The sequence below is a fragment of the Oncorhynchus tshawytscha genome, linkage group LG05, assembly GCF_018296145.1.
Source record: "Oncorhynchus tshawytscha isolate Ot180627B linkage group LG05, Otsh_v2.0, whole genome shotgun sequence".
NCBI lineage: Eukaryota > Metazoa > Chordata > Actinopteri > Salmoniformes > Salmonidae > Oncorhynchus > Oncorhynchus tshawytscha.
Window position 1 is genome coordinate 30,380,083 of NC_056433.1, and position 19,923 is coordinate 30,400,005.

The 19,923-nt window shown below is 41.2% G+C and overlaps 1 protein-coding gene across 1 annotated transcript in view; it reads left to right on the plus strand.

Annotated features, from left to right (window-relative positions):
* The window catches only part of LOC112250461 (thyrotropin receptor-like), a 35,782-nt gene that overhangs the window by 5,105 nt on the left and 10,754 nt on the right, over nt 1-19,923 (plus strand). Inside the window, exons 2-8 of the mRNA XM_024420634.2 lie at nt 6,823-6,894; nt 10,380-10,454; nt 12,702-12,776; nt 13,164-13,238; nt 16,291-16,368; nt 16,862-16,930; nt 18,485-18,562. Coding sequence (XP_024276402.1) covers nt 6,823-6,894; nt 10,380-10,454; nt 12,702-12,776; nt 13,164-13,238; nt 16,291-16,368; nt 16,862-16,930; nt 18,485-18,562 — 522 coding nt within the window. The remainder of the gene's footprint in view (nt 1-6,822; nt 6,895-10,379; nt 10,455-12,701; nt 12,777-13,163; nt 13,239-16,290; nt 16,369-16,861; nt 16,931-18,484; nt 18,563-19,923) is intronic.

The window sequence follows — 19,923 nt, forward strand, 5'->3', positions numbered from 1 at the left end:
CCCATATTAGTGAAAGTAACATCATAGTCAACATAGCTAATAGAACTAACAATTTAGTAAACCCGCTAAAATCATGCAGTAACATTAGTGTATAGTTAGTACGCAGTGTAGCAGTTACACCGGCAAACCCCGGTGGCAATCAATTAGTAAAACCAAAAGCTTACCTTGACTTGGAAGAGTTCTAGTGTTGTGTTGGATATTCATAGCCAGCTAGCTAACATAGCATCCCTCTGTTTGAGCAAGGTGTTTGAGTAGGCTAAACTTCCTAGCTGCATTTGCTAGCTAATTCAATTAAACTATTTTGCTTCTCCTTAATCTTTGAAGAAATTGTCTTTCTCTCTCTTTGAGACATACTCAACACATTTTGAGCACTACAGTGCTAGCTAGCTGTGGCTTATGCTTTCAGTACCAGATTTATTCTCTGATCCTTTGATTGGATGGACAACATCTCAGTTCATGCTGCAAGAGCTCTGATAGGTTGGAGGACATCCTACGGAAGCTGTCATAATTACTGCGTTAGTCTATGGAAGGGGATGTGAATCATGATGAGCCTCCTAGGTTTTGTTTTGAAGTCAATGTACCCAGTGGAGGACAGAAGCTAGCTGTCCCCCGGCTACAGCATGGTGCTACCCTACAGAGTGCTGTTGAGGCTACTGTAGACCTTCATTGCAATAACTGTGTTTTAATCAATTATTTGGAGACATGAATATATTTAGTGTAGTTTTATCTAAAAATTATAACTTATATGTTTTACAATGTCTATTTTTATGAAATTTACTGAGGAGGATGTTCCTGCCATTCCTCCTTTAAGGAGCCTCCTCTGGCCTACACTTGGCACGATTAGGGACACTTTTAGGATTTTAAGATTGAGTACAGTTTGAAGCTGTACACTGTTATGCTGTCACTTGCTAAATCATTAAGGCCACAAATAAGCCCAGTATTGCTCCATCATTCTACTTGAAAGAGATCTAGTAGTAACACCAGCCATGTTGTTCTGACACCCTTCTAAATTACGAGGGTTTTTTCTCTCTTGAATGACAACTTGAGGGAGTCATTTTCCCATAAAGCCTGTAGGATGCTGATTGTCTGCCCTCTGTGGCCCCAGTGTAACACTGGACTGGTTTTATTATGGCGTGTGTGTATAGTAGTAATAGGTATCCAGTGAAATGGCTCAACACATTGTGATGGTGATGGGAGTCTGCTCTGTGTATCTCTGTTTGTTTGACTTTGTCAAAGAGCTGCCGTGCTCTACGCTACCACTGACCAACCCCCTGACTAACCGCCAGCTCTCAGGACTGAATTAGTCCATTGTTTCTCCAAATTGTTCTGGCGTGCCAACCCCCTCCCACCCCCCGCCCCCTTGTCCCATCGTCCTCGTCTCGATACAATCTTTCCAAATTAGTAAAGATTGGTGTTAAAATAGTTGTCAAATGGGAGGAGAGAAGGGTAAAGGAAGTTAGATCAATGTCACACATGCTTAGCAGAGAAGCGCAGGTGTTCCGAGCAGACGCTTAGTCACATTGAAGTAGGTCTATGGGGTATACGGCTCCATTACCATCTGAGTCAGAAGTCCAAAGAGGATCTCCAATTTCGTTGGCTGAAATTATTTTTGGGAAATGGTCTACTGAGCGAACTATTTATCCTGGTGAAGAGCATTTCAATAGTGTTTCTTCTCCAGGCTTGACATTCTACTGATACTCCACGCTGTAGCACGGTTGACTTTTTTTTAAGGTCCTTTCCGATTGATCCGACATATGCAGCGTTTCCTATGAAAGCAGTCATGGGAACATTGCCTTCAAATTTCTATCGCACTATGGTGCGCATCTTCTGCGCTACAGATTGAAACAAAACCTAGGTCCAATAGCTAGCTCAGCTACCGCTGCTGCGATTAGCTACTGCAACAACAAACAAACAAATATTTATGTAATGATATTGAAAACAATATCACCAATGGTCATTTCTAGTGATAAACCACTAATAAACCACTTTTTAGTAATGAACCACTATAACCCAGTGTGTTTCCCCCAGCCACCCGGTCGTAGGTGTAAGCAGGGCCAGACATTGTTTGGTTTGGCTGAGAGCTGAGGGGTTAGGTCCAGGTCCACTCCTACATACTCAGACCCAACGTTTTTGTTTTCCCTCATGTTCCTATGACAGGGTTTACACCATACACTTCAAAGAACCCTTTAATCCAGCCCTGCATTGCATGGAGAGAGAACCTAGACTGTATGTTTCTGGTTACTATCTACCAATGTTGGTCTGGAGCCGACCCGGGTTAGCCGAGGCCGACTTCGCTGTAAGTTAAGGATCTTGTTTGATTCTATAACAAATGTGTAATACCGACAATTCTGAAATCAAAGCGATCGACAGGAGTGTTCCTGAGCTTGTACTCGTTCTGTCTCCAATCCATGTCTCTCACTCTCTCTTCACTGTTGGGTCTACTTTTCAACTCCAAGATTAATCCATGTCTTCAGCACTCTTGCGTTATGGTCTGCTTGATCAATTTCAATAGTTGTCTGCTCTGCTGCACGCCAAGTTTACAGGATACAAAGTGTATGATGAGTGTTTTCAGGGCATGCCTATAGATCCTGCAGACTGACTGAACAAGCAGAAGGACAGGGTTGAGGTTAATTCCACAAATTCAATTCCCTCCTTGTAAATTCCATTTATTTCAATTCAAATTCCAGGTCAGTCTTTAAATTCAGAGATAATTCAATTGCTCTCAATTTCAATGTTAGGTCAATTCCAATGATTCATTTCCCACTTCAATATTATCCCCAACAATTCCACAAATTCCAATTTTGAATTCAATTCCCTCAGGCTTTCAGGATGATCATGTCACTATTCAGACATTCTAGCTATACTTGAGACATAGAAATACAATTTTAAAATGGTTTAAAACAAATCCTGCAGTACAATTTTGGCACTAAGTGTATACCAGATGGGGATACATTTTTAGGATGGGAAATTATAATACACACCATAATATACACGCGCACACACTTACACACATACCGTATACACACACTCACCTTGTTTGTACTCATGTTATCCAAAAGTCAAGAAATGGTAAATGTTTGTAGTGTTGAATAAAATGGTTAAATAGTTGTACATCTTTGCTTGATTTCTTTTGTCATTTTTATTTTTTAATTTTACCCCTTTTTCTCCCCAATTTCGTGGTATCCAATTGTTTAGTAGCTACTATCTTGTCTCATCGCTACAACTCCCGTACGGGCTCGGGAGGGACGAAGGTTGAAAGTCATGCGTCCTCCGATACACAACCCAACCAAGCCGCACCAACCCAACCAAGCCCCGGAAGCCAGTCGCACCAATGTGTCGGAGGAAACACCGTGCACCTGGCAACCTTGGTTAGCGCGCACTGCGCCCGGCCCGCCACAGGAGTCGCTGGTGCGCGATGAGGCAAGGATTTCCCTACCGGCCAAACCCTCCCTAACCCGGACAACGCTAGGCCAATTGGGCGTCGCCCCACGGACCTCCTGGTCGCGGCCGGTTACGACAGAGTCTCTGGTGGCACAGCTGGCGCTGCAGTACAGCGCCCTTACCCACTGCGCCACCCGGGAGGCCCTCTTTTGTCATTTTTACTCATTCTGTTTTGCTGCATAACACACTTCCATTATTTGTCTACACATATAATGTGGATCACTCTCAGGTTATTAGATGTATACGGTTCAGTAACAACAGAACACCGCGGTTGTAATAACACTTTAAACAGGTAGTTTGTACATGTGTAGAATGTGTTTGTTTTGGGTCCACACTGGTAAGAATAACCCAACACAATGTTGAAACACAGAACGCTTCCCACCACTAGATCACATAACTAGACGTAAGCTGGACGTGATCTGAACACTGCCAACAATGTCGTAGAAGAAAGTGAAAGCTGCAACAGGGGACTCTGCCACAGATGAGCCCTGGTTAAAGTGATCTCTAACGGCCATTGCCCAGAAAGCCTAGTATTCCTCTGGACAGAGGCAGTAGTCCTACAATGCTGGCATATGTCTTGTTACAATAGCCTACTGTAAGTATATAACATGATTGACACGAACGTAATAAACATCATGAAACGGCCTAGGAAGTGCCATAAGTGTAAGCCATCAAATCAAATGTATTTATATAGCCCTTCATACATCAGCTGATATCTCAAAGTGCTGTACAGAAACCCAGCCTAAAACCCAAACAGCAAGCAATGCAGGTGTAGAAGCACGGTGGCTAGGAAAAACTCCCTAGAAAGGCCAAAACCTAGGAAGAAACCTAGAGAGGAACCAGGCTATGTGGGGTGGCCAGTCCTCTTCTGGCTGTGCCGGGTGGAGATTATAACAGAACATGGCCAAGATGTTCAGATGTTCATAAATGACCAGCATGGTCGTATAATAATAAGGCAGAACAGTTGAAACTGGAGCAGCAGCACGGCCAGGTGGACTGGGGACAGCAAGGAGTCGTCATGTCAGGTAGTCCTGGGGCATGGTCCTAAGGGCTCAGGTCCTCCGAGGGAGGGAGAGAGAGAGAGAGAAAGAGAGAATTAGAGAACGCACACTTAGATTCACACAGGACACCGAATAGGACAGGAGAGGTACTCCAGATATAACAAACTGACCCCAGCCCCCCAACACATTAACTACTGCAGCATAAATACTGGAGGCTGAGACAGGAGGGGTCAGGGGACACTGTGGCCCCATCCGAGGACACCCCCGGACAGGGCCAAACAGGAAGGATATAACCCCACCCACTTTGCCAAAGCACAGCCCCCACACCACTAGAGGGATATCTTCTTACCATCTTACCATCCTGAGACAAGGCCGAGTATAGCCCACAAAGATCTCCGCCACGGCACAACCCAAAGGGGGGCGCCAACCCAGACAGGATGACCACATCAGTGAATCAACCCACTCAGGTGACTCACCCCTTCCAGGGATGGCATGAGAGAGCCCCAGTAAGCCAGTGACTCAGCCCCTGTAATAGGGTTAGAGGCAGAGAATCCCAGTGGGAAGAGGGGAACCGGCCAGGCAGAGACAGCAAGGGTGGTTTGTTGCTCCAGAGCCTTTCCGTTCACCTTCCCACTCCTGGGCCAGACTACACTCAATCATATGACCCACTGAAGAGATAAGTCTTCAGTAAGGACTTAAAGGTTGAGACCGAGTTTGCGTCTCTGACATGGGTAGGCAGACCGTTCCATAAAAATGGAGCTCTATAGGAGAAAGCCCTGCCTCCAGCTGTTTGCTTAGAAATTCTAGGGACAATTAGGAGGCCTGCGTCTTGTGACCGTAGCGTACGTGTAGGTATGTACGGCAGGACCAAATCAGAGAGATAGGTAGGAGCAAGCCCATGTAATGCTTTGTAGGTTAGCAGTAAAACCTTGAAATCAGCCCTTGCTTTGACAGGAAGCCAGTGTAGAGAGGCTAGCACTGGAGTAATATGATCAAATTTTTTGGTTCTAGTCAGGATTCTAGCAGCCGTATTTAGCACCAACTGAAGTTTATTTAGTGCTTTATCCGGGTAGCCGGAAAGTAGAGCATTGCAGTAGTCTAACCTAGAATTGACAAAAGCATGGATTAATTTTTCTGCATCATTTTTGGACAGAAAGTTTCTGATTTTTGCAATGTTACGTAGATGGAAAAAAGCTGTCCTTGAAATGGTCTTGATATGTTCTTCAAAAGAGAGATCAGGGTCCAGAGTAACGCCGAAGTCCTTCACAGTTTTATTTGAGACGACTGTACAACCATTAAGATTAATTGTCAGATTCAACAGAAGATCTCTTTGTTTGCTTGGGACCTAGAACAAGCATCTCTGTTTTGTCCGAGTTTAAAAGTAGAAAGTTTGCAGCCATCCAATTCCTTATGTCTGAAACGCATGCTTCTAGCAAGGGCAATTTTGGGGCTTCACCATGTTTCATTGAAATGTACAGCTGTGTGTCATCCGCATAGCAGTGAAAGTTAACATTATGTTTTCGAATAACATCCCCAAGAGGTAAAATATATAGTGAAAACAATAGTGGTCCCAAAACGGAACCTTGAGGAGCACCGAAATTTACAGTTGATTTGTCAGAGGACAAACCATTCACAGAGACAAACTGATATCTTTCCGACAGATAAGATCTAAACCAGGCCAGAACTTGTCCGTGTAGACCAATTTGGGTTTCCAATCTCTCCAAAAGAATGTGGTGATCGATGGTATCAAAAGCAGCACTAAGGTCTAGGAGCACGAGGACAGATGCATTATTTTACAGAATTCATTATTTTACATGAACCTGTTTTAACTGCATTTTTTTTTTGCAGGTTTACCCATATTTTATTGATGAACTAATTTCCCATCATGAAAATGTATCCCCGTTCCCCAATCAAAAACCTCCAATACCACACAAAGACATACTACTTTTTACTCCAATCTGACAACCCTCATAAAATACAACATGCACCAGTATCCCAACGTATTAAGTGAAAATAAGCATAGAACACAGCATTGGCATTCATTTCAGTGACAACCTGGTTGATTAACAACAACAAAGGCAGTGTAGAACACCATTGCCCAAAATGCATTGCTCCAATAACTTTGAAAAGTTTGCTCTGAAGTTTGCCCACGCAAAATGTATTTTCCTATGAATACGGTTGCACAAATATTTGTGTCTTTTCCTATGAGTTCAGTCGCACCAAAACAGGTGTATTTTTCACACGAATTAAGCAACACAAAAATGAACAAAATCTCTTAATACTTTTTGCACGATTTGAGTGTTTGATTGTGTTGGATCTGTCAATTTGACATGGATCTGTAAACTTTACATTGATCAGTACTCCTCTATGTCTCTTCCAGATGGCTTCTGGAGACACGTCTGACATCAGTGCCAGGAGATGTTTTCTCCAACCTGGTCAACATCTCAAGGATGTGAGTGAATCACCATCAGCACAAACAGTCTCTTTTCACCGTTACACCCTTCCTTGTCCCTCTCTTTCTATCTCTCTGATCATCATCACAAATTCTCCCCTCATTAAGCCACTAAGCTATTTAAATTCTTAATATCCCGACTCCACATCATCCACCTGTCTATTATCCTCCCTCTGATCCAAAAAATTGGGATCAGGCATCCAAGCCTTTTTTTCAAGCCTCCTCTCGCTCTCTGCTTCCTCACACTCTCTCTTTCTCCCCCCACACACTCTCTCTTCCCCCCCAAAAAAATCTCTCTCTCTCACTCTCTCTGTCCTCTCCTCCACTTGTGCAGATGATCTGTTCTCTGTTTAGTATCACCGCTGTCTACTAATCACAGTTGGAAGAGCTAATGCGGTCCTAGAATAGGAATGTCAGCATTCCCACCGCAAGGGCCTAGGCATCGGCAAGGTATTCCGGTGGAGTCGCTGTACCGATTGGTACCTCGTTCAGGGAACGGGTTAGATGATGTGGTAAAGTATAAACTCAGTAGAAGAAGGTGGAAAAGGGTATCCACCAAGCCAAAATGTTGAAATTTGAAATTGAGTTCTTTTTGACAACTTCTCTGAAAATATACACGAGCTAGGCCTTGATCCCAGCCTGAGGCCGGTGGCTGTGTCCAAGTCCTACATGAGGAAATAAGAGCGAGAGAGAGCAAAAGGAGATTTTTCCCCAGCCTCACCCAGCACACCTCTATATTGCCCAACAGAATAGCAGGTTAGCGGTTTTCGTCATCAATCTTGTTCTGGGGGCAGCTCTGCTGAGTGGTTGCTAACTGGCACAGTCAGAAAGTCATCAAATCTGATTTTAAGCCTAACCTTAACCACACTGCTAACCCTAATGCCTAACCTTAACCACACTGCTAACCCTAATGCCTAACCACACTGCTAACCCTAATGCCTAACCTTAAATGAAGATCAAAAAGTTAAAAAAGAAATATATATCATACAGTTTTACTACATAGACCATTTTGACTTGGCAGCTGCCCAGTTCTGCCACCAGGACACGACCCATGACAATAAGCTTCCACCTGCCACAGAATACTGGAAAAGAGACCCTTTTTAACCTGTAGTCTTGACAGTCTAGACCGGCAGTACTTGTTTAACCCCCTTTAATTTAGCAGCATGTAAATAGTATTTAATAGCAATCAGGAGCAATTCTAGTCTAGTGCACTGCACTTTGAATACTAACCCTGCTTTCTCACAATGAAGAGACTCATTCCATTTCTGATATAGATTCATAATCTGTCTGTTTGTTTTATATGCCATTAGACTACACACGACCTACACAGTAGTTAGTCAGTAATAACAAGTAAAAGCAGTGGTACTGATGACTGGGTAATGGATATGTAGGGTGCATACATACCTGTTAAATTACCCATACATTTCAAGGCATTGGGAGAGGTGGGTGGTTAAGACTATAGGACTGAGGCTAAAGCTTGGCTTTGGATTGAGGATCATTAGTCTAGTAGCTTTACTTCTCACAGTGGTTCAGGTACACGCCCCTCCGTATTTATTTGGACAGTGAAGCTAACATATTTTTTACGTTGGGTTTATACTCCAGTATTTTGAATGTTTCAATTGAGGCAACAGTACAGAATCTCACCTTTTTATTTGAGGGTAAGAAAATAATGTTTCTGAACACTTCTACAGTAATGTGGATGCTACTATGATTATGGATTATACCCCCACATTAAAGATCATACCCCCACAAAAATGCTAGCCTCTCCTGTTATTGGTAATGGTGAGATGTTAGAATTTGATTTGGCAGTATGATGTTTGTTCCTCTGTAAATGTCTCACTAATCATTATTTGCGATTCATTCATGATTATCCATAATCATGGTAACATCCACATTAATGTAGAGGTGTTCAGAAACATTTTCTTTTTTTACAATAAAAGTTACTCCAAGATGACACTAGATTATTCACCATTCAGTTCCTATTGGGAACAATGTAATCCAAAGCACAAACAAAACAAACTGCAAATGCATCCATCACGTCTGTAGAGTTACAAGCTTGATGTACAGTGCCTTTCGAAGGTATTCAGATCCCTTGCCTTTTTTCCACATTTTGTTACGTTACAAACTTATTCTAAAATAGATTCAATTATATTCTTTCTTCATCAATCTACACTCAATACCCCATAATGACAAAGTGAAAACAGGTTACTTTTTAAATGTGTACATTTATAACAAAAATATAAACCAGAAATACCTTATTTACATAAGTATTCAGACGGCTATGAGACGCGAAATTGAGCTCAGGTGCATCCTGTTTCCATTGATCATCTTTAAGATGTTTCCACAACTTGATTGGAGTCCACCTGTGGTAAATTCAATTGATTGGACATGAGTTGGAAAGGCACACACCTGTCTATATAAGGTCCCACAGTTGACAGTGCATGTCAGAGTAAAAACCAAGCCATGAGGTCAAAAGAACTGCCCATAGAGATCAGAGACAGGATTGTGTCGAGGCACAGATCTGGGGAAGGAGCACACAGCCAAGACAATGCAGGAGTGGCTTCGGGACAAGTCTCTGAATGTCCTTGAGTGGGCCAGCCAGAGCCCGGACTTGAACCCGATCAAAGATACCTGAAAACAGCTGTGCAGTGACGCTCCCCATCCAACCTGACAGAGCTTGAGAGGATTTGCAGAGAAGAATAGCAGAAACTCCCCAAATACAGGTGTGCCAAGCTTGTAGTGTCATACCCAAGAAGACTTGAGGCTGCAATCACTGCCAATGGTGATTCAACAAAGTATACTGAATACTTATTTAAATGTGATATTTACAGGGGGTTTGTATATACATTTTCTAAAATTGATAACCTGTTTTTGCTTTGTCATTATGGAGCATTGTCTGTAGATTGAGGGATTTAAAAAAAACATTTTTGTTATAAGGCTTAACTTAACAAAATGTGGAAAAGGTCAAGGGGTCTGAATACTTTCTGAATGCACTGTTGTTGTTGCGTGCTTGGAATATGGGACCAAATACTATCCTTTTTACTACTTTAATACACAAATAAGTGAATTTATCCAAATACTTATGACAAAAACATCTTCAAAGGGGGGGGACAAGATGCATAAAGTGATTTCATTTCTAAAAAGTACAACCGATATGTATGAAAACAGCCTCAAATGAAAGGTGACATTCTGTCGCCTCATTTGATCTCCAAAATACCGGAGTATACAAAGTTGATCTTCACTGTCCAAATAAATACGGAAAGGAGTGTAGATGACAGTAAATCACGTTGTATAATAATTGGAATGTTTGAGCAATACCTTTTTTAAAAAATTGTATTTGATCAAATGTTACACAGTAAAACCATGTGTGTAAAGAATGTGGAGGAAAGAGTAATAACATTAAAGATATATTTTACAAAGATACCGTATGTTTTTCTGTATGTTGAAAATCCCTATATGAAAGTATGATGGTTTATTCCTTTCAGATACATATCAGTGGACGTAACACTGGCAGGACTTGAGAGGCATTCCTTCTACAATCTAAAGAAAATTACCCACATGTGAGTAGAGGATACGTACACTCCCTTCCATATGTATTTGGACAGTGAAGATAAAAATAATTTGTCTCTATACTCCAGCATTTTAGATTTGTGCTAGAATGTTTCATATGAGGCGACAGTACATAATGTCACCTTTTTAATTTGACGCTATTTTCATACAAATCTGTTTTAATGTTTAGAAACGAAAGCACTTTATAGATCTAGTCCCCCCCATTTGAAGAAGTCATGAAAATACCCTCAAATAAAAGGTGACATTCTGTACTGTAGCCTCATATGAAACATTTGATCTCAAATCCAAAACGCTGGAGCTTCACAAAATGTTTTGCTTCACTGTCCAAATACATATGGAGGGGAGTGTTTTTTTTCTAATAATGACTCTTATTAAACACATTATGGTGAGGAAGTTAGACCAATTTGCCTTGTTATTTTCACGATCGTAAATAGTGTTCTCCCCTTCCATGCCGCAAACCATTGCCAACGCCAGCATATGCATACACGGTCAACAGATATTCTAGACCTGTTACCCAACAGCGTTTCCATAACAGTTACGGTTGACGACAACATTTCATGACATCTGAAGAGCGTGGCTTTTGCCGTCCCATCTTACTCTGGGGCAGCACTTTAGCGAAGTGCCTTCTGACATAATGACGTTGGAGAGAATAATTGATACATAGAGTATCGGTCTCCTGTCCATCATCGCTAGGTCTGCGTCTAAACAGACAGACGTAACAGCGTGCAACTGGGGATGTTAGGAGAGAGGGACAGCCAACAGTCTGTGGTTTTCCTATCCATGCCTGAGCTGCTGTAGAGGCGTCTCATAAACAGCAAGTTGGTTTGCGTAATGGCCTTAGTCGTCTCTATATCTGCGTCTGATGTATGTTCTCTCTCAGGTCTGACCGCTAAGTTGCATGGGATGAGGTCATTTATTTGCTTTGCGTCAAGACTAATCAAGCTGCTTCATCACAATAGTACAGAACACTGACTTTCCCCTTATCTCGTATTCCATTGATGTCCATCAGCACAGTCCCCACTGTGACAGGCTCTGAGAGGGAGGGAGGTGGTGGAGAGTGGGATGGGGTAGAAGGGTGTAGGGTAGCAGTTCACTGCACACAGACACACCAACTCAGGGACTGAGAGGCAGGGAGGGAGGGAGGTAGTGGAGGACGAAGTAGGGTGGAGGTTGGAAGGTAGCTGTTCACTGCACACACACAGTGGCTCAGACTCTCAGTGGTCAGAACATGTTGGCTAAGGTGCTGATTGCGGTTACCTAGGTGTGTGAAGGAGGGCTAGGATCACACGTTCCCCAGCTTTCATCCACACCACATGGGTTAGACAAGCAAAGAGGAGAGCCCCCCTTGGCCCTCTCTTTGGCCGATGGGTGCACCAGAGTCAACACACGAATGAAACGTTAATTGAACCTTGACTTCCAGGGTTGGATGTATGTGGAGACTTTGGAGATTTTCCTCCTGGTCTTTCCGATAGACAGACATGCACCTTGCCCTCTTCTGTCAGCACTCTGTGTGTGTGTGTGTGTGTGTGTGTGTGTGTGTGTGTGTGTCTTTGTGTGTGTGTGTGGGGGTGTCTTTGTGTGTGTGTGTGTGGGGGGTGTCTTGTGTGTGTGTGTGTGGGGTGTGTGTGTGTGTGTGTGTGTGTGTGTGGGGGGGTCTTTGTGTGTGTGTGTGGGGGGGGTCTTTGGGTGTGTGTGTGGGGGGTCTTAGGGTGAGTGTGGGGGGTCTTTGTGTGTGTGTGTGTGTGGGGGGTCTTAGGGTGTGTGAGTGTGGGGGGTCTTAGGGTGTGTGTGTGTGGGGGGGTCTTAGGGTGAGTGTGGGGGGTCTTAGGGTGTGTGTGTGTGTGTGTGAGTGTGGGGGGTCTTAGGGTGTGTGGGGGGGGGGTCTTAGGGTGTGTGTGTGCATCTAAGTAAACGTTTCACTGTTCGTCTACACCTGTTGTTTTACGAAGCATGTGACCAATAAGATTTGATTTGATGTGTGTGTGTCAGTGAACCTAAAGCACGTACTTGACTTTTAGAGAACATGAAAGGAAACTGTAAAGGACTAGCGGGGATGAATACAACCCTATATACTACACAACATGTCCTGTATGTTCAGTGACACAGGAATGTCAAATTACTAAGCAAAGCAAAGGATGTATGAGCACTTAATCCTAGGATACACAGAAGTACATTTCAAACTGGAAAACATCATGTTTACTGTAATTTTTAAGGTGTATTTGTGTTTTCCATTTCAGAGAGATCCGGAACGCAAAGAGTCTGTCGTACATCGACCCAGAAGCATTTAAGAACCTTCCAAACCTGAAATACCTGTGAGCTCATTTAGAAATCCTACGTGTATTATAAGCATTTTTTTTCAAAATCAAAACCATCTTGGCTTTGAAAACGTTAATGTAAGTGAAAAACTGACAACGTTACTTTAACACAAGATACAATAGATGAGAATTGTCTTGAAATATTTGGCTTTGGCAATAATTGAGCAATTATTTCCAATCTATTCAACTTAAAAGGTTCCTATTGTATATGCCAGTGCTGGCACTGTCATGTTATATTTTATACTCTGTGGTTGCTTGATTGGTGAGGGAGTCTGCTTGGTCACTGCCAGCTATCTTTCCATCTCTCTCTTGGTTTTGATTGGGATAGTCTGCTTGGTCATCGCCTGCCAGCTGTCTAACCATCTCTCTCTTGGTTCCTTCTAGGGGTATTTTCAATACTGGCCTCACCCTCTTTCCTGATCTCACCAACATCCACTCAGATGATATGAACTTTATACTGTAAGCAAACTACATTACTAACACACACTACCTTTGTTAGCACTATACTCAAGTAGGTACTGTCTCACAAATATTACAACCATATAACATTCCATATTTCAGTAGTATTTCTATACATTCCAGTATTCCATTCAATACCTCAGTCATTTGTCATACTAAATGTGGAAAATAAGGGCATTTTTATCCGTAAGTCGATTGAGGTTTAAATCTATTTTATGAGACTGCCATCACACACACACTCCTCTACGTATTTATTTGGACAGTGAAGCTACAACATTTAATTAAGCTCTGTACTCTATACAAAATAGCATTTGAGGGGACAGTACAGAATGTCACCTTTTTTTTAATGGTATTTTCATACATATCGGTTTAATCGATTTAGAAATGAAGGCACTTTATGTATCTAGTCCTCCCATTTGAAGGTGTCATAAGTATTTGGACAAATACACTTATAGTGTATCACATTTTGTCAAAAGTTTGAGACTCTACAAACTTGTTGGATGCATTTGCAGTTTGTTTTGGTTGTGTTTCAGATTATGTTGTGCCCAACAGAAATCAATGGTAAATGTTGTATTGTGTCATTTTGGAGTCACGTTGTGGGTAAATAAGAATATAATATGTTTCTGAACACATATGTGTCATGAGTGAATTGTGAATAATGATGAGTGAATAAGTTAGTGGCATACATATCATACCCCACCCAAAGGGGGCATGATCAGTTAAATAAAAATGATTGCATCTTTAACTTTCTCATTCATCATTATTCACAATTCCTTCATGATTATCCATAGTCATGGTAGCATCCACATTAATGTAGAAGTATTTAGATATATAAAAATATATATAATATAAATATTCTTATTTACAATAAAAGTGATTCCAAAATAACACTACATTATTTACCATTCATTTCTATTGGGCACAACCTAATCCGAAACGCATGCATCCAGTTTGTAGAGTCACAAGCTTGATGTAGTCATTGCGTGCTAGGAATATGGGACCATATACTAAACTTTTGACTAAATGTAAAAAACTAGAAGTGAATTTGTTCAAATACTCATGACACTATATACATAAAGTGCTTTCATTTCAAAACAGTTAAACAGATAAGTATAAAAATACCCTTAAAAAAAGGTGAAAATATGTACTGTCACCTCATATAAAGCATTTGGTCTCAAATCCAAAATTCTGGGGTATAGAGCCAAATTAAGGAATGTAGCTATACTGTCCAAAACACATACTATATGTAGGGGAGTGTAGAAGCATCATCATGTCCTCTCTCTAAAGAGTTGTCTTACTTATAGTAAGGATTTTCCAATCCATTATGTCTCGCCTGTCGTCTAATGCCAGTGGTTACTATAGTGCCAGTGGTTAGTGCTAGGAGATGTACTATAGTGCTAGGAGATGTACTATAGTGCTAGGAGATGCTATTTTCCATTCTGTGGCATTCCATTCCTTTTGTTCTACAATCAGACGAGGTTTTGTATACATTACCGGTCAATAGTTTTAGAACACCTTCTCATTCTAGGGTTTTTCTTTATTTTTAAACTATTTTCTAAATTGTAGAATAATAGTGAAGACCTCAGAACTATGAAATAGCACATGGGATCCTGTAGTAACCCTGTAGTAACCAAAAAAGTGTTAACAAAATCAAAATATATTTTAAATTCTTCAAATAGCCGCCCTTTGTCTTGATGACAGCTTTGCACACTCTTGGCATTCTCTCAACCAGCTTTGAGGTAGTCACCTGGAATGCATCTCAATTAACATGTGTGCCTTCTTAAAAGTTCATTTGTGGGATTTCTTTCCTTTTTAATGCATTTGAGCCAGTCAGTTGTGTTGTGACAAGGTAGGGGTGGTATACAGAAGATAGCCCTATTTAGTGAAAGACCAAGTCCATATTATCGCGAGAACAGCTCAAATAAGTAAAGAGAAACAGCAGTCCATCATTACTTTAAGACCCGAAGGTCAGCCAATATGGAACATTTCTTTGAAAGTTTCTTTAAGTGCAGTTGCAAAGAACCATCAAGCGCTATGATGAAACTGGCTCTCATGAGGACTGCCACAGGAATAGAAGACCCAGCGTTACCTCTGCTGCAGAGGATAAGTTCATTGGAGTTACCAGTCTCAGAAATTGCAGCCCAAATAAATTCACATAAAAGACACATCCCAACATCGACTGTTCAGAGGAGACTGTGTGAATTAGGCCTCCATGGTCGAATTGCTGCAAAGAAAAAACTACTAAAGGACACCAATAATAAGAAGAGCCTTGCTTTGGCCAAGAAACACAAGCAATGGACATTAGACCGATGGAAAATTGTCCTTTGGTCTGGAGTCCAAATTTTCATTACAACCGCCATGTCTATGTGAGACGTGATGATCTCCGCATGTGTATTTCCCACTATAAAGCAATGAGGAAGAGGTGTTATGTTGTGGGGGTGCTTTGCTGGTGACACCGTCTGTGATTTCTTTAGAATTTAAGGCACACGTAACCAGCATTGCTACCACAGCATTCTGCAGCGATACGCCATCCAATCTAGTTCAGGTTTAGTGGGACTACCATTTGTTTTTCAACAGGACAATGACCCAACACACCTCCAGGCTGTGTAAGGGCTATTTTACCAAGAAAGAGAGCGATGGAGTGCTGCATAAGATGACCTGGCCTCCACAATCCCCCGACCTCAACCCAATTGAGATGGTTTGGGATGAGTCGGACCGCAGAGTGAAGGAAAAGCAGCCAACAAAACAACAGAAAAGCCTTCCAGGTGAAGCTGGTTGAGAGAATGCCAAGAGTGTGCAAAGCTGTCGTCAAGGCAAAGGGTGGCTATTTTGAAGAATCTCAAATATATAAAATATATTTTGATTTGTTTAACACTTTTTTTTTGGTTACTACATGATTCCATATATGTTATTTCATAGTTTTGATGTCTTCACTATTATTCTACAATGTAGAAAAATAGTAAAAATAAAGAAAAACCCTTGTAGGTGTTCTAAAGCTTTTGACCGGTAGTGTATTTGCAACACCACCTAATTTCCTCTTGTATCTCCTCAGTGAAATAGCTGATCATCCCTATATATCCGAGGTCCCAGCAAACTCATTCCGCGGTATTACCAACCAAGTGCTGACAGTGTGAGTACACAGCCATAGCGCTACAGTTTCACTGGTGTCTTCACTGTGGACTATAGGCCATTACATTACCCTTGCTTGCAGTCTGAGAGTGCTGTGACCAGCACAGAGATGTTCTCACAAATGTCTGTTGGTGAGAAAAGACCATTACATTAGATGCCAACGCCATGGTCACATTGACAAACTGATTCAGGACATAACTAACCAATACATCGACCGAAGTGGTTCAATTTTGTTGGGGAGAACATAACACAGTGAAATATTTTACAGAAAATGTTGTAGTGATTTTGGTCACTGAATTGCATACACAGGCAAATCCTCAGCACAAAAAATATACATGTTATTCAACAACTGGAATTGGCATTACTGATTTAATAGGACCTGTACAACCAGACAGATTCAAAGTTAGTCAGTGGGTTGGTGCATAAAATAACAGTTTTGACTTTAGTAAATGTTACTGTTATGAATGTTTTCTGATGTGTTTATTCTCTTCCAGGATGCTGTACAGTAATGGCTTCACCGACATTCAACATCATGCTTTCAACGGGACCAAACTGGATGCTGTGTAAGTTATTTTGCTGATATCATTAACACAAAATAATAGAATAGAATGGTATAGAAAATAATAGAATAGAATGGTATAGAAAATGATAGAACAGAATAGAAAATAATAGAATAGAATGGTATAGAAAATAATAGAATAGAAAATGAAATACTGTATTAGTAGCCACATGCAACTCTCTGCTTGACCCTGCTGACACAAAGCCATGCAGGACAAAGCACTGAAGCAGCAAGGATTCTTGTAATGTTGTATTGTTGTTGACCTCTTGCTGTTGGAACGAATTACTGTATAAATGGATTGTAACAGTGGACTGCCTTAGAGGAAGAGTCTTCTCATAGAGAAGTACTGGAGGTACGGTTCTCTATGTTGTTACAGTTATGATATCTTTCACTCTGGCTTAACAATCAGTCATTTCAGACCCCTTCATTTCGACAAAATTAAGTTACTTAGTATTTTGACTGGATTAAACTTTTTTTTTTTTTAACATCTGGAATGAATATTTCCTTACTCAAAATTACACTTATTACGCTATACACAAGCAGTAGGATCACGGTTCCATCTGAACTGGTTCTCCCAGACGTGCTAAGAGAGGTTAACCTCAGCCTTGATTAGGAAGCCCTAGTTCTCCTGATTTAAAAATTTAAAAAAACATTTAAGAAGACAATTTCAGGAAGTCTGCATCAAAGCACCAAAGGAAATGTATTTCCCCATCAGGGAACAAAAAGTCTTATTTTCATCTAGATTTCATCTTACTGAGACTAACCTGGATGAATGAAGTTTCAAATTGAAATGTAAAAAAACAATCATTGCTTTCTGTGTCACTACACTGTCCTGATGCACCCCTCCTCCACTCCGACCCCAATATTATATAAAGACATGTAAAGATTACTTACTTTTGTTACTGTTTTCTCTTTAACCCCAAACTTCACCCCCCTCCACCCTCCTTTTTGTCACCTCTCTCTAGCTTTCCCATCAGGATATGAAACATTAATATAGCTCTGACCCCCACCCCATCCCCCCACCCCTCAATTTAACCATTCACCTCTAGTAAAACCCTAGCTGGTCCTTATGGAGTTGTAATTAGACCAATGGGCAGTCACTGTAGTCAGTCTTACCACACTGCTGTTTGGGTTGGCACGCACAGAGCGTGCTTAGAGAAAAAACTGATCCGGGAGTGTGTGTATCGGTGTGTATGTGTGTTTTCTCAGAGCGAGAGCTGATCCCAGAGCTGTAACACCAAGACAAACACTCTCCCACACACGTTTATTATCAACATTAGATTTAGGGACTCTACAATATCTATTTTAAAGGTGCAGCGTGTTTCTGAAGTACCTTCTCCGATGGTGGGACGGCTCATTTAAAACAACACTCAGGATAAGACCCGAGTCGTCCCGAAGTCGGTGTTACTCCGGGAAGCGGGGTACATAAACAGTAGAACGTGGTGTGATGAGGATAGTGAAAATATTATAGCATGTCTCCGCGCTATCAGGATGATTATGGTGATTGAAGTGTGTCGGGTTACATTCTTGTTTGCGTGTGTGTGTGTTTTCTCTCCAGGTACCTCCATAGGAACAAGCATCTGACCAAGATGGATGAAAGAACATTTGCTGGCACTGTTAGTGGCCCAATGCTTCTGTGCGTAATTACTCATCTATTATTTAACAAGGAAAGTCATATAGAGATGAGCATCCTTTTTTTTTTTTAAGTGAGCCCTGGACAGAAAATACCTTTCACTGCACTGCCCAACATGTTCAGTTCCTATTCTGAAGTTAGAGTTGCTCAAACTACTTTGAAAGAATGGTACAAATGCATCCAATGTTCCTACGTTCCAGTCTTAAATGTCAGTTATTTGTCTTATTAAACAGAGAGATACAGTATGTTCCAATAATGTGATATTAATCAAGAGTGTTTTGCAAAGATATGTGATTTGTGAGTTAGGGTTTGGAACATTTATAGAGAAAGTTTATATTGGAGTCCAAAATTATCTGACGATTTAAGTATCAAAAATGTTAAATAATTACTAGAAAACAATCATTTTTACAAAGCCAAATGGGTTCAAATCATAACTTCCGTAATTCATTCATGGCAAAGTTTCTTTCTTTTTGTACCTCTCTATTTTCCCATATAAGTGGAGAATGAGTGAGAAACATGTCTGGGAGGAACACAGTTCAGGAATCATGAAAATAGCTTAGCGACAGCTGGGATTTTGACTGGGAAATCAGACGCAGATTGTGTGTGAGTGTTATAGAAACGTAAAACTTTTCCTTCCCTTCTCGGTTTTGAGAGTCATAGTGGAATTAAATATCCCCTTCCCTTTCTGAGGAGTTTGATGCAGAAACCTTACCTCTGTTGTCTGGTTTCTGAAGTAGTACTCCTAACGCTGTGTCCTCTTTAATACGTTTTTAATAAGTCAATCTGTTCCCCAGCCTTGTTCAGTACTTCAGCAATGCGGCCTTCCTTCCTACGTTCCTTGAAGTAATCACTGACCTGAATTGGTTGGATTGGTGAAAGCAATAAGGTTGTTAACTTGCTTATACCCATTCAATCACGTATCTCTATGCTAACCTCAAGGGGGGGAAAAGGAAGGATGCATATTTCTAAAGTATTGGAACATGTCTTAGTCCTGGCTGAGTGGTGAGGTCATCCACATGAGGTCATGGCCTAAACATCTCCCAATGACAAAATCAGACCGCCGGCAGGTCTTCGACACACACTATTATTATCCAGTGTTGCTCAACGTTCCCCCAGAGAGAGAGAGCGAGAGAGAGAGAACCAATGTGACAGAAAAATACTCAGCTGCCTCTGGAAAAGAGAGAAAGAAAGTGTGATTTAATTTTATGCATTGTTTGGCTTGTGTTTCTGTTTATTATTATTATTATCTTATTAAATCATTTAGCAGATCATTTCACTGATACACTAGATGAGGAAACATCTTGTTAATGTTTTGTCCCCCACTTGGCCCCTCGAAGGGGGAGTGTAGGTTACACTATGTGCTG